This window comes from Trichechus manatus, unplaced genomic scaffold (genome assembly GCF_000243295.1).
Source record: "Trichechus manatus latirostris isolate Lorelei unplaced genomic scaffold, TriManLat1.0 scaffold00110, whole genome shotgun sequence".
Taxonomy (NCBI): Eukaryota; Metazoa; Chordata; class Mammalia; order Sirenia; family Trichechidae; genus Trichechus; species Trichechus manatus.
The window spans coordinates 6,722,736-6,739,859 of NW_004444046.1; the positions used below are offsets into that span (position 1 = coordinate 6,722,736).

A 17,124-nucleotide genomic window follows, 5' to 3' on the forward strand; every position below is an offset into this window, starting at 1 on the left:
GCAGCATAACCCACCACTCCTCCTCCCTCTTTGCCTTTTACATGGATATAATTGGACCAAAAAGTGGGCTTAGGCTCTCACCTAACAATTTGGTTCTTCCCTTTTTCAAAAATGCCAAGAAAAGGAACTCAGTGAAGTTATACATTTTCTAGTTAGGAGGACTTAAAGCAATTTCAAAAACAGTCGTAATCTAAGAACATTGCAGAATGCTTAGAGATTTTCTTCTCTTTCTGTTTTTTTATCCCCTTTTCCTCTATTTATTTCCCTTTGTCCTCCCTACAAACATCTTTTGTAAAATGTACATGAACGGCCCATGCTTCCATCGCTCCTCTGTCCCGGAATCAACTCTGTCCAGACCCAGGCTTTGGGCCTGCGAGTGATGCAAGAAGCTGTTTTTGGCTTCAGGAATGTTTTCCTCTATGTCCTGACTCCTCTGTTGTTGTCCTCCTTTCCTTTCCATCATTTCTCCACCTCTCTTCCCCAGACACTCCCACTGTTTCTCTCTTCCTATTTTCTTAGTTTCTTCCCCTCTCCTTGGTGGCCAAGGCACCAATTAATCACAGCAGCTGTCACAATCACATTCTCTCCGTGGCCCCTCTATCTCCATGATAAAACAAGATAGGAGCGGCCTTTCAAAAAGGCAGACAATCTCCACGGTAGCCTGGGGGAAGCTGCCTGGCGTGGATAAGTCTGCCAATAAGAGCATTTCATTGCAGCTGCAAGGCCTGGGATAGCACACGGACAGCTAGTGGCTTAAGTTTACGGGTGACACACAAGTTGTTTTGCTTTGCAAAATCATAGGAAAATCCTGATAAACTCCAGATGATTTCAAAGCCCATCTGAGGGTCAGATATACAAAAGGCAGATAAACTCTGAATTAGGTAAGTACAAGTTGACGCAGGAATCTACTTAGGCTCAAACATCTTGCAGATTGGAAAGCTTTAAATTTGACAAGTCCCAGTGAGGGATGATAAAAATTGTACTTTGCTCTCCTTAAACCCTAAGCCATTATGAGAAGAGGGGGTTAACTGGAATTTTGAAGTTGAATCGATCGTAAAAAGCAGAGGAAAATGTGCATTATGAATGAGCATGGGAAAGGTTTTAAATCCAGTCAAGAGACTGGAATATTTGGAAAGACACATAGTATATAAAAAATATCCATCATTGCATCTGCATGGGTGGTGCGCCTTCTCAGTATAGCCTAAAGCAGCTGCTCGATCACTGATCACTCCTCTTCAAGGGAGACCTGGTTCTGCTGGGTGCTGAGGAGGGGCAGGGCGGCCCTTGTCTTGCCTCGCCTCCCTGCACCATGACCCCACCCCTATTCATCAGTATCATCAGGGATTATTGAGCTAGCACATTTGTGTGCTGAAACTAGTAGACCTTTCATTTTTTGCAGGTGATGAAACTAAATCTTTTTTCTTTTGTTCTCCTACCTTTTTATTTGAAATTGCAGAATTTACAGAAAAGTTTAAAGAAATCATAAAGAACACTAGTTGCACCTTGTTTCACCAATAGGACGTTCTCTACCACGAGCACATCATTTCTGTTGTTGCTGTTAGCTGCTGTCCAGTTGGCACCTATTCATGGTGACTTCATGCACAGTACTATCTATCCACAGGATTTTCGTTGACTGATTTTGGAAGTAGATCATCAGGCCTTTTCTAGTCCATCTTAGTCTAGAAGCTCTGCTGAAACCTGTTCAGCATTAGAGCAACACGCAAACCTCCACTGACAGACGGGTGGTGACTGCGCCTGAGGTGCACTGGCCGGGAAGCAAACCCAGGTCTCCCGCATGGAAGGAGAGAATTCTACCACTGAACCGCCACTGCCCTCAGATAACATCATTCGTACTTCCCAGATCCTTAACATTGATACGCGAGTGTTACCTAATATAAACACCGTATTTCAATTTCCCCAGCTGTCCCAGTAGCTTTTTTATTTTCTCTCATGGTGTTGACTGTTTTGAAGAGTCCAGGCTAGTGCTTTGTAAAATGTGCCCATAATCTGAATTTGTCTTTTTCCTTATGATTAGATTCAGGCTACACGTATCTGACAAAAATCCTACATGGTTGATACATAGTCCTTGTACATCAGGAGGCAATGATGTCAGTTTGTCCTGTTACTGGTGATGCAACGTTTAATCGCTTGGTTAAGGGGATGATGGCTGCATTTCTTCATAGTAAAGGTACCCTTTTCGGGTGTAATGGTGTTTTCCTTTTATCCTTTCCTTCCATCCAGTAGTTTTAGCCTCCATTGATGATCCTTGCCTGAGTCAATTACTGCACTGGTGCTGGCACAGAGTGTTAATTTTTTAATTCTTTCATTCTTTTTATGTATCAGATGGAATCTTCAGTATTAAACCTAGGTCTTTCTGACGCCAAGGCTCCTACTCTTTCCATTAAATAAACTACTTTTCTAATATGTAGGCAAATGAAGTCTGAGGGTGCTACAAAAATAGAGAATTTTAATTTTATCTTTTATTTAGAGCTCCATTTAACATTATCTTAGCAAAAATCAACCTCTTTTGTAGCTTTGAAATCTATGGAAACAAAGCCTCTATAATACTCAAGAAGAATCAATGCATTTGAATTGTGGTGTTGGCAAAGAATATTGAATATACCATAGATTTCCAGAAGAATGAGCAAATCAGTCTTAGAAGAAACACAGCCAGAATGCTCCTAGATGTAAGGATGGTGAGACTTTGGCTGTCTTACTTTGGACATGTCATCAGGAAAGGCCAATTGCTAGAAAAGGGCATCACAGTTGGTAAAGGAGAGGGTCAATGAAAGCAAGGAAAATCCTCAATGAGATGGATTGACATAATAGCCAGAACAATGGACTCAAACATACCAACGATCATGAAGATGGCACAGGACCGGGCAACATTTCATTCTGTTTTGCATAAATAAGGTCACCATGAGTCAGGGCCAACTCGATGGCAATTAACAACAACAGCACTGCGTACAGAGCTGTTATTTCTAGGGCTTATATGTGAAGGCACATATTTTAAAGAGGCAGAGAATGTCCAAGTCAGGCCCCTTCCGTCAGCTACCCCTCCCTCAACATCACTGACATTATCCCACCTCTTTAGGGGTCCAAATTAAATTTTCTCTTGCTTTTTTTTTGGCCAGAGGTTGGGAGGAGAGAGGTGGTTTTGCAATCAAAAATGTCACTTTCATTTTTAGGGTTTTTTTTTTTAAAAGCGGTGAAGCTGGATTGAAGAGTTTGGTGGAAATTCCAACATTCTTCCCTGAGCCAAGACATCGGGATCCCCCTGGGTGGGGGAGAAGGTGGGATCTGCAAAGAACCTCTACTCCACCACCTGTGAGACTTACAGACCCACCTTTCAGTGAGTTAGTGCCAAATGGGAGAGCTAGAAGGGCAGGGGCCCCATGAGTCTTGGCTGCTGCAAGGACGCTGGGAACACAGACTCGCAGAGTCAGGAGGAAGCTGGGACAGGAGCAGAGTTACGCTTGCTTTTTCTTTCCCAGTGCTGCTCTCTCTCTGAAAGTCTCCTTGCTTTAATGAAATTAGCAAGAAAACATTCCTGCAGGACTATCTTGCTGCAGACTGGTGGGATTTACTCATTTGGACTTCGTGTATCCGGGGAAACACAGAGAGAAATCCCTAGTTCTACCTCTGTGCCTTTTCTTTGTTAGATTAAGTGGCAACAACTCTTTTAATCACTAATAAATTCAGGTTTGCAAGTCGCTCTGGCAGAATCAGGGTTAGCCTGTCTGTGTTACAAGCACTTAAAAAGCCTCCCAAAATTAAAACAAAAAATATTCTGTTTGCCATCTTTGTACTGTTTAACATGAGGATTTCAACAGTCTTTATTTTCCAAACATGCAAACAGGAGAGAGTGATCTGACCCACAGTATATTGACATACTATGTAGCTATAACCTTGAGATAAAAAGTAAAGAAAAAAAGTCAAAACAGCTCAAAGCAAATACTAACACAAGTCTTCCCTCAGCCCAGATCCCTTCCCCCTAGAGCAAGGGCACAAGTTAGTGTTTGCACATGCTGTCGATGGTGGGCACACACAGGCCCACACTTGTGTGGATCCCTGGGGCCAGGGCCCAAACACGTAACTGGAAAGTCTGATGTATTCATTAATTGAGCAATTCCTCAAATGTTTATTAAGCATCTTCTGTGTGCCAGACATGGTTCTAGGAATGGAAATATGTTAGACTTGCAAGCTGTCTGCCCTTCTGGGACTTATCTAATGGTGTTAGAGAAAGATCAAAGAAACCCACCCCACCCCCTGTCCCAGTGTTGAGAGGAGATGGGAAAAAACAGCTGTACCAGAAAAGCTGAGCTGGTTTCCTGGATTCTGTATATCCAAAAATGGAACTGCTTCACATCTGGGTCACATGGTGGAATGGCCATTAAAAGACAAGAAGACAGAAACAAAGAAGCAGAGAACCAAGGAGAAGCTTCTCTCCCCACGTTGCACCGAGGGTCCTTTGGGGGTTTTTACCAACTTGATCAAGACAAGCCAAACCATTATCTTATAAATTTAAAAATATTTACAAGATGACGGATAAAAGAAATAATAATGACTTGTCCCCTGCTGAAAGAACTCCAAAGCTGGCATGCTAATGTAATAACAGGTAAGTTACTGAGTATCTTGGCTCTGCCGAGCTCAATGCTAAGCATTTTACGTATATTGGCTCATTGAATCCCTCAACCAACCACCTGGTGAGATAAACACTAATTTTATTCTCATTTCCCATATGAGGAAACAGACCTAGAAAAATTAAGTAACTTGCCCTTGCCCCTAAGGACACAAACCTGGTAGATAACAGAACCAGACCGAACCCCAGTTTTGTCTGACTCCAAAGTCCATGTTCTAAACCACTACACTTTCTTTCATAAAATTATTTTTTATCATTTTATTTAAGGAAATAAAGGTGTTAATATTGAATAGGAAAATAATTCAAGTAACTTCAAAGCTTGTTCTGTGTTTTCAAGATTTTATCTAGGAAAAGGACATTCAAACATGTCCTATCAGTCAAAAGCAAATACTCCACTTTCTGAAATGCATGAGAAATTAAGAAATGAACTTTTGCAATTACTTAAAATGTACAGAAGCTCCAACACCTAAATTACAATTATGATTCAGGAATGAACAGAGATTAGTATTTTATTCAGCCAATAAATTATTCCTCAACGTTTCTTTTATTTTACAATTGCATACATTTCCATCTCTGCGCTTTACTTGACATCTAAATGAATAATAAAATAACTAAGGTGAAGCCTGTTTAATTTAAAAAAAATGCAGCACTCCATAATGGACTTTGTGGCTATTTGGGGATGAAGCCATATCAAAAATCCTTATCAAAAAATACAAAAATAATTACAGTAGAGTTAAACTTTGGAGAATCCAGGGAGTTGGGGGGGGTGCTGGTTTTTGCTTTAAATCACTGAAATTAAATTAAAAGTGATCGGAGTGCTTATTTTTACCTTGTTTTGTGGGACACTGTGCTGGGAATGTGGATCTATTGTGCACAAAGGATGTTTGTTGGCATTATGCTAGAAACACCAGGCAGGTTGAGTTGAGAAACAATTAGCTCAGTCAGCAAACTTTTGACTCTGATGGAGCCAGGAAGTGGTAACTCCCAGAACAGGCAGATGACGGGAATGAAGGTGGTAACTCCAAATCAAGGAATGATTTTTTTTTTCCCTCTTTCTCTGAAATAAACTAGTATCAGATTTTATTGTGTCAAATTTATGGCAAGGATTAATGTATGACTTCTTTTTTTACCTTTGAGGAAACAAATGGAATCGTGTTTCCAAGCAGGTCAACAGTCCACACGTGTCATGGCTACCATCTCTCAGAAACCTCTGTTTATTGAGGCCATCATAGCCTCATGTTTTGGTTACAAAGCCTCTTTGACACCAAGAACTCAAGTGACAGAGGAAAATGAAGGGCTGCCGGCCAGACTCTCGTTACCCTGGGTAGTCTCAGCGTGTTCTCTGGAGTCATCGCTGTCTTCCCCGCCTTTTCTTACAAGCTTTGGTTCACAGGATGGAGCATTCTGATTGCTTGTCCCATCTGGAATGGAGCTTTGGTAGGAAAATATTTCACTGCATGTACTGACAGAAGGAAGGAAGGAAGGGAGGGAGGGAGGAAGCAAGAGAGAGAGAGAAAGAAGAAGGGAGAGAGGAAGGGTAGGAGGGAAAATAGAATATGATGTTCTTTTTGAATTATCCAACAATATGAGGAAGTCAAAATTCTACGGAAAATCAGAATTCACCTTGTTGTTATAGTTAGGTAGTGACGAGTCAATTCTGACTCATAGCAACCCATGCAAGACAGTAGAACTGCCCCTGTAGGGTTTTCTTGGCTGCAATATTTATGGGAGCAGATTGCCAGGTCTTTCTCCCTTGGAGAGGCTGTGTGATTTTGAGCCGCCAACCTTTCGGTTAGCAGCTGAGAGCTTAACCATTTGCACCACCAGAGCTCCTTGAATTCACCTTAAAAACAAAATAAAACAAAACCTGTTGCCGTTGAGTCGATTCCAACTCACAGTGATCCCATAGGGCAGAGCAAAACTACCCGTAGGGTTTCCAAGGAGTGGCTGGTGGATTCGAACTGCCAACTTTTGGTTGGCAGCCGAACACAATTTCACCTTAGAGCATTGATTTCTATTTGTTGCATTTTTAATATAGGATATTTCTTAATATTGTTTTATCCTCTACACTATAATCAAATAGGAGCCCTGGTGGCATAGTGGTTAAGAGCTACGTCTGCTAACCGAAAGGGTTGGCAGTTCAAATCCACCAGCCACTCCTTGGAAACCATATGGGGCAGCTCCACTCTGTTCTATAGGATCGCTATGAGTCGGAATCAACTTGACAGTGATGGGTTTGGTTTGGTTTTTTGGGATAATCAAATAAGGAACCCTCATGGTGCAAATGGTTAAGCATTCAGCTGCTAACTGAAAGGTTGATGATTTGAACCCACTCAGAGGCACCTCAGAAGACAGGTCTGGTGATCTCCTTCCGAAAGGTCACAGCCTTGAAAACCCTATGAGGCATAGTACTACTCTGCACACATGAGGTAGCTAGGAGTCAGAATCAACTTGATGCAAGCAACAACTTATAACAAAAGTTCTACAAAACAATACCTAGCTTTCTGTATGAAATGTATTTTGGTATTTTCTCTTCTATTTAATTTTTTTTAAATTCTGATTTCACAACAGACTCAAAGTTTAACAAAACTATGATTATAGTCCAACCTTTCTTTCCTTTCTTATAACTCTCTGTATATCCTGCAGATTCTATCATTCTACAGTGAAACCTGTGTGAGCCAGAGCTCACCAGGACGGCCTTATTCTTCTGGGTCTCATATGCTTTCCGCCTTTGACAGAGTGCAGTCTTACCACTCTTTGTTAGCTCTCTATTAGCGGAAAATATTTGACTTCTCCTTCTCTGGCAGGTTCCACCTTATAGAGGTTCTGGTTATCACAGGTTGTACTGTCCGTTTCATGGGTATTGGTGATTTGATTAGAAGCACAGATTATGGAACTGAGGCTTGTTCTAGGCCAGACATCTGTTTTGCCAATTAGGCCCAGAGAAATGATATGATGGGTCTCAAGCACATAGCTAGTTAGTGGATAATTGATTTCAGGGTGGCACAATCAGGACACGGTGTCCGAGAGGTGGCATTTGGGGAGGTGGACCTGTGCGCAAGTCCTGTCTTTGATATTCTTCAGTGTGGTCAGTCAGGAGCCAGACCCTTAGTCACCCAGTCCCTTCTTGGCTTTACTTTTAAAATGGGGACTTTCATAGTTGTGTAACCCCAAGATGCTCGGTGAGAATAAACACAGTTTGAACCATGGTTGCGTAATAAAAAGTTTTGCCAGTTTTGAAGCGCTACCCAAAGGCTGGTTAATAACATGCCTTTCATTTGTGCTCTACTTGCTGTCCCATCCCTTTGTTCCTAGACCCTGCCACCTGCCTCACTTTCCCATCCCACTCCCTGATGGCCTGCTGAATTCCCCATCCTGTTACCTCCTGGACCTCATCCTCTACCACTCTTCCCTTAGTTCATTTTTCTCCTGTCACTCTGGCCTCCTTGCCAATTCTGAAACCTGCCAAGCTGTGTTTCTGCCTCAGGGCCTTTGCACTGCTATTCATTCTTCCAGAAGCCTCTTCCTATACAAGGCTCACTTCCTAACTTCCTTCAGTTCTTTGATCACATGTCACTTTCTCGCTGAGGCCTTCCCTCACTCCCGTATTTAAAATTGTAAGTCCCCAACCCCCTCCATCCGACTGATACTCCCAATCTCTCATGTTCTGCTTTATTTTTCTCCCATAGCCTTTATCACCTTCTAAGATACTACATAATTTACTCATTTACTGTTGGTTTGTCCCCTCTACCACCACCAAATGTACATTGTACAGGGCAGAAATCGTTTTTCCTATTTACTACTATATCTCCGGTACCTCGAACAGTGAGTCACATACTAGGTGTACAATAAATATTGTTCAATAAATATTGTTGAATGAGTGAACAAACCCCATGCTCTCCATTCTAGCGGTACAGAATTCCTTATAGAGTTAAAGCTCTGATTGGGTTGCAGGGACTAAAAGGTCAAACTGGTATTTATACTAAAGCGGGAAAAAAATCCTCATGAGAAGGAAAGCAAAGAATGCTCACTCTTTCAATAATATCTAAATTTGGAACAACGTGAAACGTATATATTTTTTTTTCCTAGTGAACCACAGCTCTGTCTGATCAGGGTCAACTTCAAAAGGTCTCTGGCTCATTCCACAACCTTCCTTGTCAATCAGTTCTTAACTTGTCTCCAAAAAAATGTGTCTTCCTCTGGTAGAAAGATAATTTGTACATTTCAATCATATTGACATTTCCTTTGGCTAATGATTCACTGTCTCTTCTGAGACTTGTAAAAGGTAGATTTTTACATGTGATACAGTACTTTGTTTGGTGCCTTTCATTTAAGACTTCCTAAACTCTTCACAAAATTGGTCCTCAGACTCTCCTAGCTTCCTTCTGATAATCACATGACGAGCAATTTTCCTAGAATTTCTGAGCCAGGTTATTTAAAGACATCAGCTGCTTCAAAGTATGCAGCGAGGAGATCATACTGTCTTAAGGACTGAGGTCTGGCTTAATCCTGGAAAACCTGACTGCAGATCAAGCTCTGATCAAGAGACTGAAGTGCAGGAAGTTTAAATGCAAGAACTGAGGCCTGGAGGTCCAGGTACCTGGACTGCACAGCACCCAAAACCCTGTTTGGAGACAGGAATTTGGGAGAAAGGTCAGGGCTAGACTTACCCATGCAGGCCCTAGTTTCTTTGTCCGTTAGAGAAGTGTCTAGATGACCGGATTGTTCCAGTCTCATTCCAACTTTAACAGCCTGTGATTTCCAACCACCCAATGGTCATCTCAGGAGTTTTTGGGTGGCACAAATGGTTAAGTGCTCAACTACTAATCAAAAGGTTAACATTTTGAACCCAGCCAGAAGCGCTACAGAAGAAAGGCCTGGCCATCTGCTTCCGAAAGGACACAGCCTTGAAAATCCTATGGAACGCAGCTCTACTCTGCAATACATGGGGTTGCCATAAGTCTGAATTGATAGTAACTGGTTTGGTGGGATTTTTGTTTGTTTGTTTTGTTTTTTAGTGGTCAATTTCACCACCCATTTGTCAGTTTGTTGTATTGTCATGGCTTGTGTGGCTGTGATGCTAGAAGCTATGCCACCAGTATCTCAAACACAAGCAGAGTCACCCATAGTGGACAGGTATCAGCGGAGCTTCCAGACTAAGACAGACCAGGAAGAAAGGCCTGGTGATCTACTTCCCAAAACTAGCCAGTGAAAACCTTACAGATCACAATAGAACATAGCTCAACTCCCTCGCTTTGGATACATTATCAGGAGAGATTAATCACTTGAGAAGGACATCATAGTTGGTGATGTAGCGGGCCAATGAGGGAGAGGGAGACCCTCCGTGATATGGATTGACATAATAGCTGCTATGATGAACTCAAACATGCCAGCGATTGTGAGGATGGTGAAGGACCAGACAACGTTTTGTTCTATTGTACATAAGGTCACCATGAGTTGGAATGGACTCAATGACAGCTGTCTATCTACCTATCTATCTAATGATCACTTTTTTACCAAGATATCCTAAGCTTATTTAAGCTCATCTTTTCCAAAAACAAATTAATCATTTTACAAAAAAAAGACCAGACTTACTGGCCTGACAGAGACTGGAGAAACCACGAGAGTATGGCCCCCGGACACTCTTTTAGCTCAATAATGAAGTCACTCCTGAGGTTCACCCTTCAGCCAAAGATTAGACAGGCCCATAAAACAAAAGGAGACTAAATGGGCACACCAGCCCAGGGGCAAAGACGAGAAGGCAGGAGGGGACAGGAAAGCTGGTAATAGGGAACCCAAGGTTGAGAAGGGGAGAGTGTTGACATGTCGTGGGGTTGGCTACCAATGTCACAAAACAATATGTGTATTAATTGTTTAATGAGAAACTAGTTTGCTCTGTAAACCTTCATCTAAAGTACAATAAAAAATAAAAATTAATTATCTTACCCCCAAAACCAACCCTTTCTTCTCCTGACTTCCCTGTTATAGTCTTGCGCATCCAACTGCAAACCCTGAGTGATTTTTGGCTCAATTCTTTCTTCTAAACCGGTGCTTCTCACGCTTTAAAGTGCATACGAATCACCTGGGAATCTTGTTAAAATGCTGACTTATTCACTATGTCTGAGTTGGGGCCTGAGATTCTGCCTTTCTAACAAGCTCCCAAGGGATGCCGATGCTGCTAATCGTAGGATTGCACTTTGCTCAGCAATGCCCTAAACCAACTCACTCCCAACCCCACTTGCACCCCATCACATCCAATCAGTTGCCAGGTAACTTTGATTTTTCCTATGAGGCATCGCCCCGTGTGTCTATTTCTCTCTGTTGTCACTGTGCAGACCTCTCAGTCCTTCACCCTTACCACTCCCCACCTCGCTCCCAAATTTTATCCCTAGATAACTTTGATAACTAGACTGTGGGAATCTACCCACCGTTGTTGTTGTTAGGTGCCATCGAGTTGGTTCCGACTCATAGTGACTCTATGTATGACAGAACGAAACACTGCCGGGTGCTGGCGCCATCCTCACAATCGTTGTCATGCTTGAGCCTGTTGTTGCAAACACTGTGTCAATCCATCTCATTGAGGGTCTTCCTCTTTTTCGCCGACCCTCTACACTACCAAGCATGATGTCCCTCTACAGGGACTGATTCCTCCTGATAACATGTCCAAAGTATGTGAGACGCAATTTTGCCATCCTTGCTTCTAAGGAGCATTCTGGTTGTACTTCTTCCAAGACAGATTTGTTCATTCTGTTAGCAGTCCATGGTATATTCAATATTCTTCACCAACACCACAATTCAAAGGCATCAATTCTTCTTCGGTCTTCCTTATTTATCGTCCAGCTTTTGAATGCATATGAGGCGATTGAAAATTAATCGATTGGATAGCTAGCTACCAGCATTTACAGAAAGAATTAAATAGAATAGAAAATATTAGAATGCGTCATACATAATAAGGGTATTATTTTGGTTCTATATAAAAATGCACATAACTTAGGCCATGATGCAAAATGTATTCCTTACTGTGGGTAGAGGTTAAAAAAAAGTCAGAAGTCCAGGGTCCTGCATAGCCCTCTAGGACTTACCCTGTTCCAATCTAGCATGCATGTGGCAACTAGGCTCATCTTTCTAAACCTCTGTTATAGTCAGGTTAGCTCCTTCTTCAAAAACCTTTTATGTTTCTTCATTTTCCCCAAAGTCCAGACACATTAGCCTGCATTTTGAGGCCCTCCTCATCCTGGCGTTACGAGGCTTTTAGGGTTGATTTCTTGCTCCCCTCTACCAAGAACCAACCTCCATTCTGTCTCCATCCTCATTGGTCCCCAGGCATGACCTTGCGCATGCTGCTTCCTCTGCCTGGACTGCCCTCGCCTCTGCCATCTCCCATTGAAATCACACCCATCCTTCAACTCCACTTCCAATTGTTTTCCTCAGGATGCCTTTGTCAATTATTGTTCTCCCTGGAGGTCGTATCTTGTCACTGAGCTCCCCTCACTTAAAAATCACTCACTCTTCTTGCCTTATTTTGTGGACATTCTTGTATGTGTGTTATTTTTACATCTGAACTGTAAACCCCAATGAGAGCTGGAACCATTATTTGTACAATTGGCGGCCTTGCTCAAGTTATTTAACCTCTATGTGCCTCAGGGAGCTCTGGTGGCGTGTAGATAAGCGTTCGGCAGCTAACCAAAAGGTCGGCAGTTCAAATCCACCAGCCACTCCTTGGAAACCCCGTGGGGCAGTTCAACTCTGTCCTGGAGGGTTGCTGTGAGTTGAAATCAACTCGATGGCAACAGGTTTATGAGCCTCAGATTATTCATCTATAAAGTGGGACAATATCTACATCAGACGGTCATTACAGGGGTTAAATGAGTTTACACATATAAAGTGTTCAGTGTACTGCCTCTCAATAAATGTTAACTCTTATTATCATTATTTTATCTGCACAGTGCCTATTGCATCCGGTGTTCATAGTAGACCCACAATAGATGCTTGTAAGTGAATAAATTAATTACTATGATTGATCAATATGATTCCTCTAAAAGTTTCCATTTCTGTTGTAACTGCTGCCCACTTCCTTCAGTTCATCTGTTTCTGGGAATCATATCCTTTACTTAGATTTAGTGGGAAAGTTCAAAATTATCATGCAATAGAAGTGTTGGCCACAAATGTTGCAAAACCAAAGCCATGCCTCTGGAACTGCCCAGAGAGCAAGTCAACAGCCTGTTGAGAAGAACTGAGGAAGCAGAGTGCAGGCCTACACCTTCCTCTTTCCCCACACACTGTCAGGCACCCCTCCACACAACTTGGCTTCTCACAGCTTGGATGCCCTGTTTTTCTCAGCATTGTGCTCTCAGACAGTCCGCTCTCACATTTTCTTTTCCCACTTGACGTGTCTTCTCTGCCCTCCAATCATTTTTATTCTTTTTTCCTTCCCTATCTAAAAATAAATTTTAAAAAAAGACATGAAAAATTGAAAGCAGGAACATAAACAGACACTTGTACACCATCGTTCACAGCAGCGCTACTTACAATAGCCAAGAGGTGGGAACAACCTAAATGCCTATCAACAGGAGAATAGATAAACAACATATGGTACGTACACACAGTCGAATATTACTCAGCCGTAAAGAGAAATGAAGTCCTGATACTTACTATGACATGGATGACCCTTGAAAACATCACGCTGCATGGCATAAGTCAGTCACAAAAGGACAAATATCATGTAATCCCACTTATACGAAATAGGCAAATGTATAGACACCAAAGTTTATTGATGGTTACCAGGGGTTGGTGGGAGGGGGGAGGAGGGAGTCATGCTTGGGGGGCACTGAGCTTCTCTTAAGGGTACTTGGGTAATTTGGAAATGAACAGTAGTAACGGTTGCACAACATGCTCCATATAGTCAATGTCACTGAGTTGTACATGTAAAAAATGTTGAATTGATAAATGTTTTGTTATATATAATTTTACCACAAAAAACAATTTTTAAAAAAGAAATGAAAGATGGGAAGAAAGGGAGGAAGGTTGTGACTCTTGGGAGGGAAATACTCCATGCATGCTCTATCTCCATGGCATGGTGGCGTGCCAGTAGAGATGAAGGTGCTCAGCTCTGGAGTCCTCATCCACAGGTGGCTTTGACAAGTTACTGAAATGCATGCATGCTCCAGCTTACTCCATGAAAGCTCTTTTGCAAAGTTTTGTGTAAACAAAACAAAATTCAAGCTGGCAGCTACCACAGAAATACCAGGCAACTGCAACTCTACAGCACTTTCCAACTTCTGGAAGGAAAGAAAAAGCTCATGCCAAAGTAGTTAAGGCAACCTGGAATCCAAGCATCTGATAATGTCAGCTATCTCCTCCGAGTTACACCAGCAGACGAGGGTCAGCTTCCTCTCCTTTGCTCTTTTCTTGCCTCCATTTTTCTCTCTGATTAACCAGTATGAGTGACGTGTAAATTGAGGGCTTTGCCTCTGTAAGTACAGACAGGCCCAGGCTTTCACCACAGCATCAGTGTTACAATTGCTCTTAATAATTTCCCTGTTTTGCTGTATTATTTATGCTGAACCTCCACAGGGTTCCTTGGAAACTATCCTTTTGCAGAATCAAGCCAGGAAGCTCTTTTGCCTACAGATGGTTCTGTTTTATCCGTGGGAGTTTTACGGTGTGGCAATGCCGAGTCTGGAATTTGAGTCTCAGCTACTTGAGAAGTTTTGTGTGAGTGTGTATGTGTGTGTGTGTTTTTTCCCTCCCTCTCAAATTCTCTCAATCCAACACACAAAATAAAATATGCCAGGAAAATGAAAAGCTAGGTCTCAAAACAATATATATGCCAGACCTATAGCTACAAAAGCAGCATACCACAAAACCATATTTGTAAAAGCTCTGATGTTTTTCCCCCTTAAATCTGTTGATACTATGGTGCTATACATACAGTCATGCTTATTCCTCTGTCAAAAAACTAAACTGTACTATTTTTAGACCGTCCACATTCTGTATTTTATTCTAAGCACCTCTCTTCCTAGTTTTCTCTCTCAACCTCAAGACATTCCTTGACTAAGAACAAATGATTTATGGATGGGGAATAAGCAGGTTCAGGCTCAATGATCACAAAGGTCTCCTTCATCATACCTAGTGCTGAATCAAAGATAAGCCCAGAGTGGGTTTTTTTTTTTTCTTTAACATTATCTATTGTTCCATTCTGCTGACACTATTTCTTCCTTTGTTTAACTATTTTTATTCTGTGCTTTGGGCCTTTTTCCTTCAACAGGGGCTGTAAAGAAAAACTCTCCTTTGAAAAGCTGGACACCACTTCACCCAGAACAATAAATTGCACATCATGAATTCATTGTAATGATAATCTTTGTTACTTGAGAAACAGGGATCAGGTATTGGTACCCCACCAGCAGGCTGAGGCTGTAGAATCTCAAAAGAAAGCAAATGGTAAAAGATAATGCCACGGCTGGAGTGGTTTCCAGAGTCCTGTGACAGGTTTCCGTTTTGGTTCCTCCCATTTGCAATTTTAGCAATTGGTGAGAGAGATGGACAACAGACCATTGATCAAAATAAAACATATGGCAAGGGTCATAAAGCCAGGTTTCCATTCTGCTGACACCTTATGGAAGTGGAGGTTATAATTGTGATGGCAAACGCAACACAGAGAATCAAAACACAAGCTTGTATGGATTTTGTCTTTGTGACACTGATGGCTTATTTTCCTCATTGTCATCACAGTTCTTCCATGGATGAGGAGGAGATCAGGGTCATAAATCCATGTAGCCATTTGCTGTTTCTTCTAGTTCGTAATAAAGTTGTCAAACTGTAAGACAGATTGGACTCTCTCTGGAAGTACGTTCTACCATGGAGGTTATTTTTCCATTTTTTCCCCCACAGGCCATCACGGCTGGTGTGCTTCTACTACTGGCTCACAGGGAGTGGACCCAGAGATACCTGGTAAATATTTAGACATCTGCTAGGAAGGTAGAGTGGATTCGGAGGTCAATAACTATTAGTTCAGGATGTAAGAGAAAAAGACTCAAGTTCCAATTACAATTGAATTATTTTGAATTGATGCCTTACTATGATGGATTTCAGTAATCAACTAATGTTTTAATGGAATATCTTTTATCTGATTCCTGCTGCAAACATTTTCTACAAGTTCCTGTGGTTATTGTATTTGGTGAAGACAGTATTAGTGCTACAACATAGATGTAATCATTTTGAAGGGCTGGATCTATAAGCTCCTTTGCTTTTAATAATGTATCCTCAAGTCTCAACTCCTCAATTTGGGGTCTCCCTCCAATCTCCCTGTTACCTCTCCCTCCACAAAAGGATGAAAAGTCTATAATATCTTGTATTCTGACAGTATCGAGTCAGGTAACCCATGATATAGAAATACTACCTTGATCTGGTTATAGATTTTCTTTCTATGGCTAATGTAGTACTTCTCAAACTTTATCGTGTGTGTGAATCACCTGGGGATCTAATTCAGTAGCACTGGGTGAAGCCTGAGATTCTGCATTTCTAACCAGCTTCCAGGGGATGTTGACGCTGCTGGATCATGGACCAAACCCTGAGAAGCAAAGCCCTAGAATAGGGCAGAGATTCTGATACTCATCTTTGTTTTTCCCAACATAGTATAGTTCTTCTACACATGTCAAAAGATAACTAAATAAATGTTGTTGAATGGAGTTGATTGCATTCTTTCCCCAGTTGACTGTTGTGTTTTTCTCCTCTAATGTATATTGGAGCGGAGATATAGGAAGTAAGGGGAAGGTTATAACACATTTCTCCTTTATTTCCCAGGAGGAGAGATTAATATCCAGCATCTTTTTCTTTTTTCATATTTTTAGGAAGCTTTTGAAATGTCTAGTTCTCAAAGTAACAATTTGTTTCTGCTTTATTTTTAGTGGGAAGCCAGTTTCACCTTTGTGATTCTCAGCATCATGGGGTGCCCAATTCATTTTGCAATAGCCTTGGAATCTGCTCTACTTGGCCCATATTGCTTCTACTCGTTTTCAGGGATTGCAGGGACCAATTACCTTGGTTATGCAGTGGCCTTTCCATTTCTGTATGCAAAATTCCCATCAGTCTGCATGGACCCACCACACTACGAGGAGTACCACCTGATGCTTCAAGTCCTTGACCTGTGCCTGAGCTTCGCCATGCTCTGTGCCTCCTTGACAGCGCTTGCCAAGCTTTCTTCAAGACTTATCCGGAATGGAGACATAAATGTAAGCTTCATGAAAGGGGGAACCAGTGAAATGTCCTGAATGCTAAAATGGAAGGTCTGATATATTAATCTTTCTCTCATATTTACCACTGTATCCTATATAACCATGCTAGCCAGTGCTTAGGAAACCCTGGTGGTATAGTGGTTAAGAACTATGGCTGCTAACCAAAAAGTTGGCAGTTTGAATCCACCAGGCACTCCTTGGAAACCCTGTGGGGTTGCTATGAGTTGGAATTGACTCGACAGCAATGGG

At 41.8% G+C, this 17,124-nt stretch overlaps 1 protein-coding gene across 1 annotated transcript in view; it reads left to right on the forward strand.

Annotated features, from left to right (window-relative positions):
* Positions 1 to 16,911, forward strand: part of TMEM212 (transmembrane protein 212) — a 28,412-nt gene extending 11,501 nt beyond the window's left edge. Inside the window, exons 2-4 of the mRNA XM_012557582.1 lie at positions 5,938 to 6,079; positions 15,533 to 15,592; positions 16,549 to 16,911. Of these exons, the coding sequence (XP_012413036.1) occupies positions 5,938 to 6,079; positions 15,533 to 15,592; positions 16,549 to 16,911 (565 nt within the window). The remainder of the gene's footprint in view (positions 1 to 5,937; positions 6,080 to 15,532; positions 15,593 to 16,548) is intronic.
* The last annotated feature ends 213 nt before the right edge of the window (positions 16,912 to 17,124 follow it).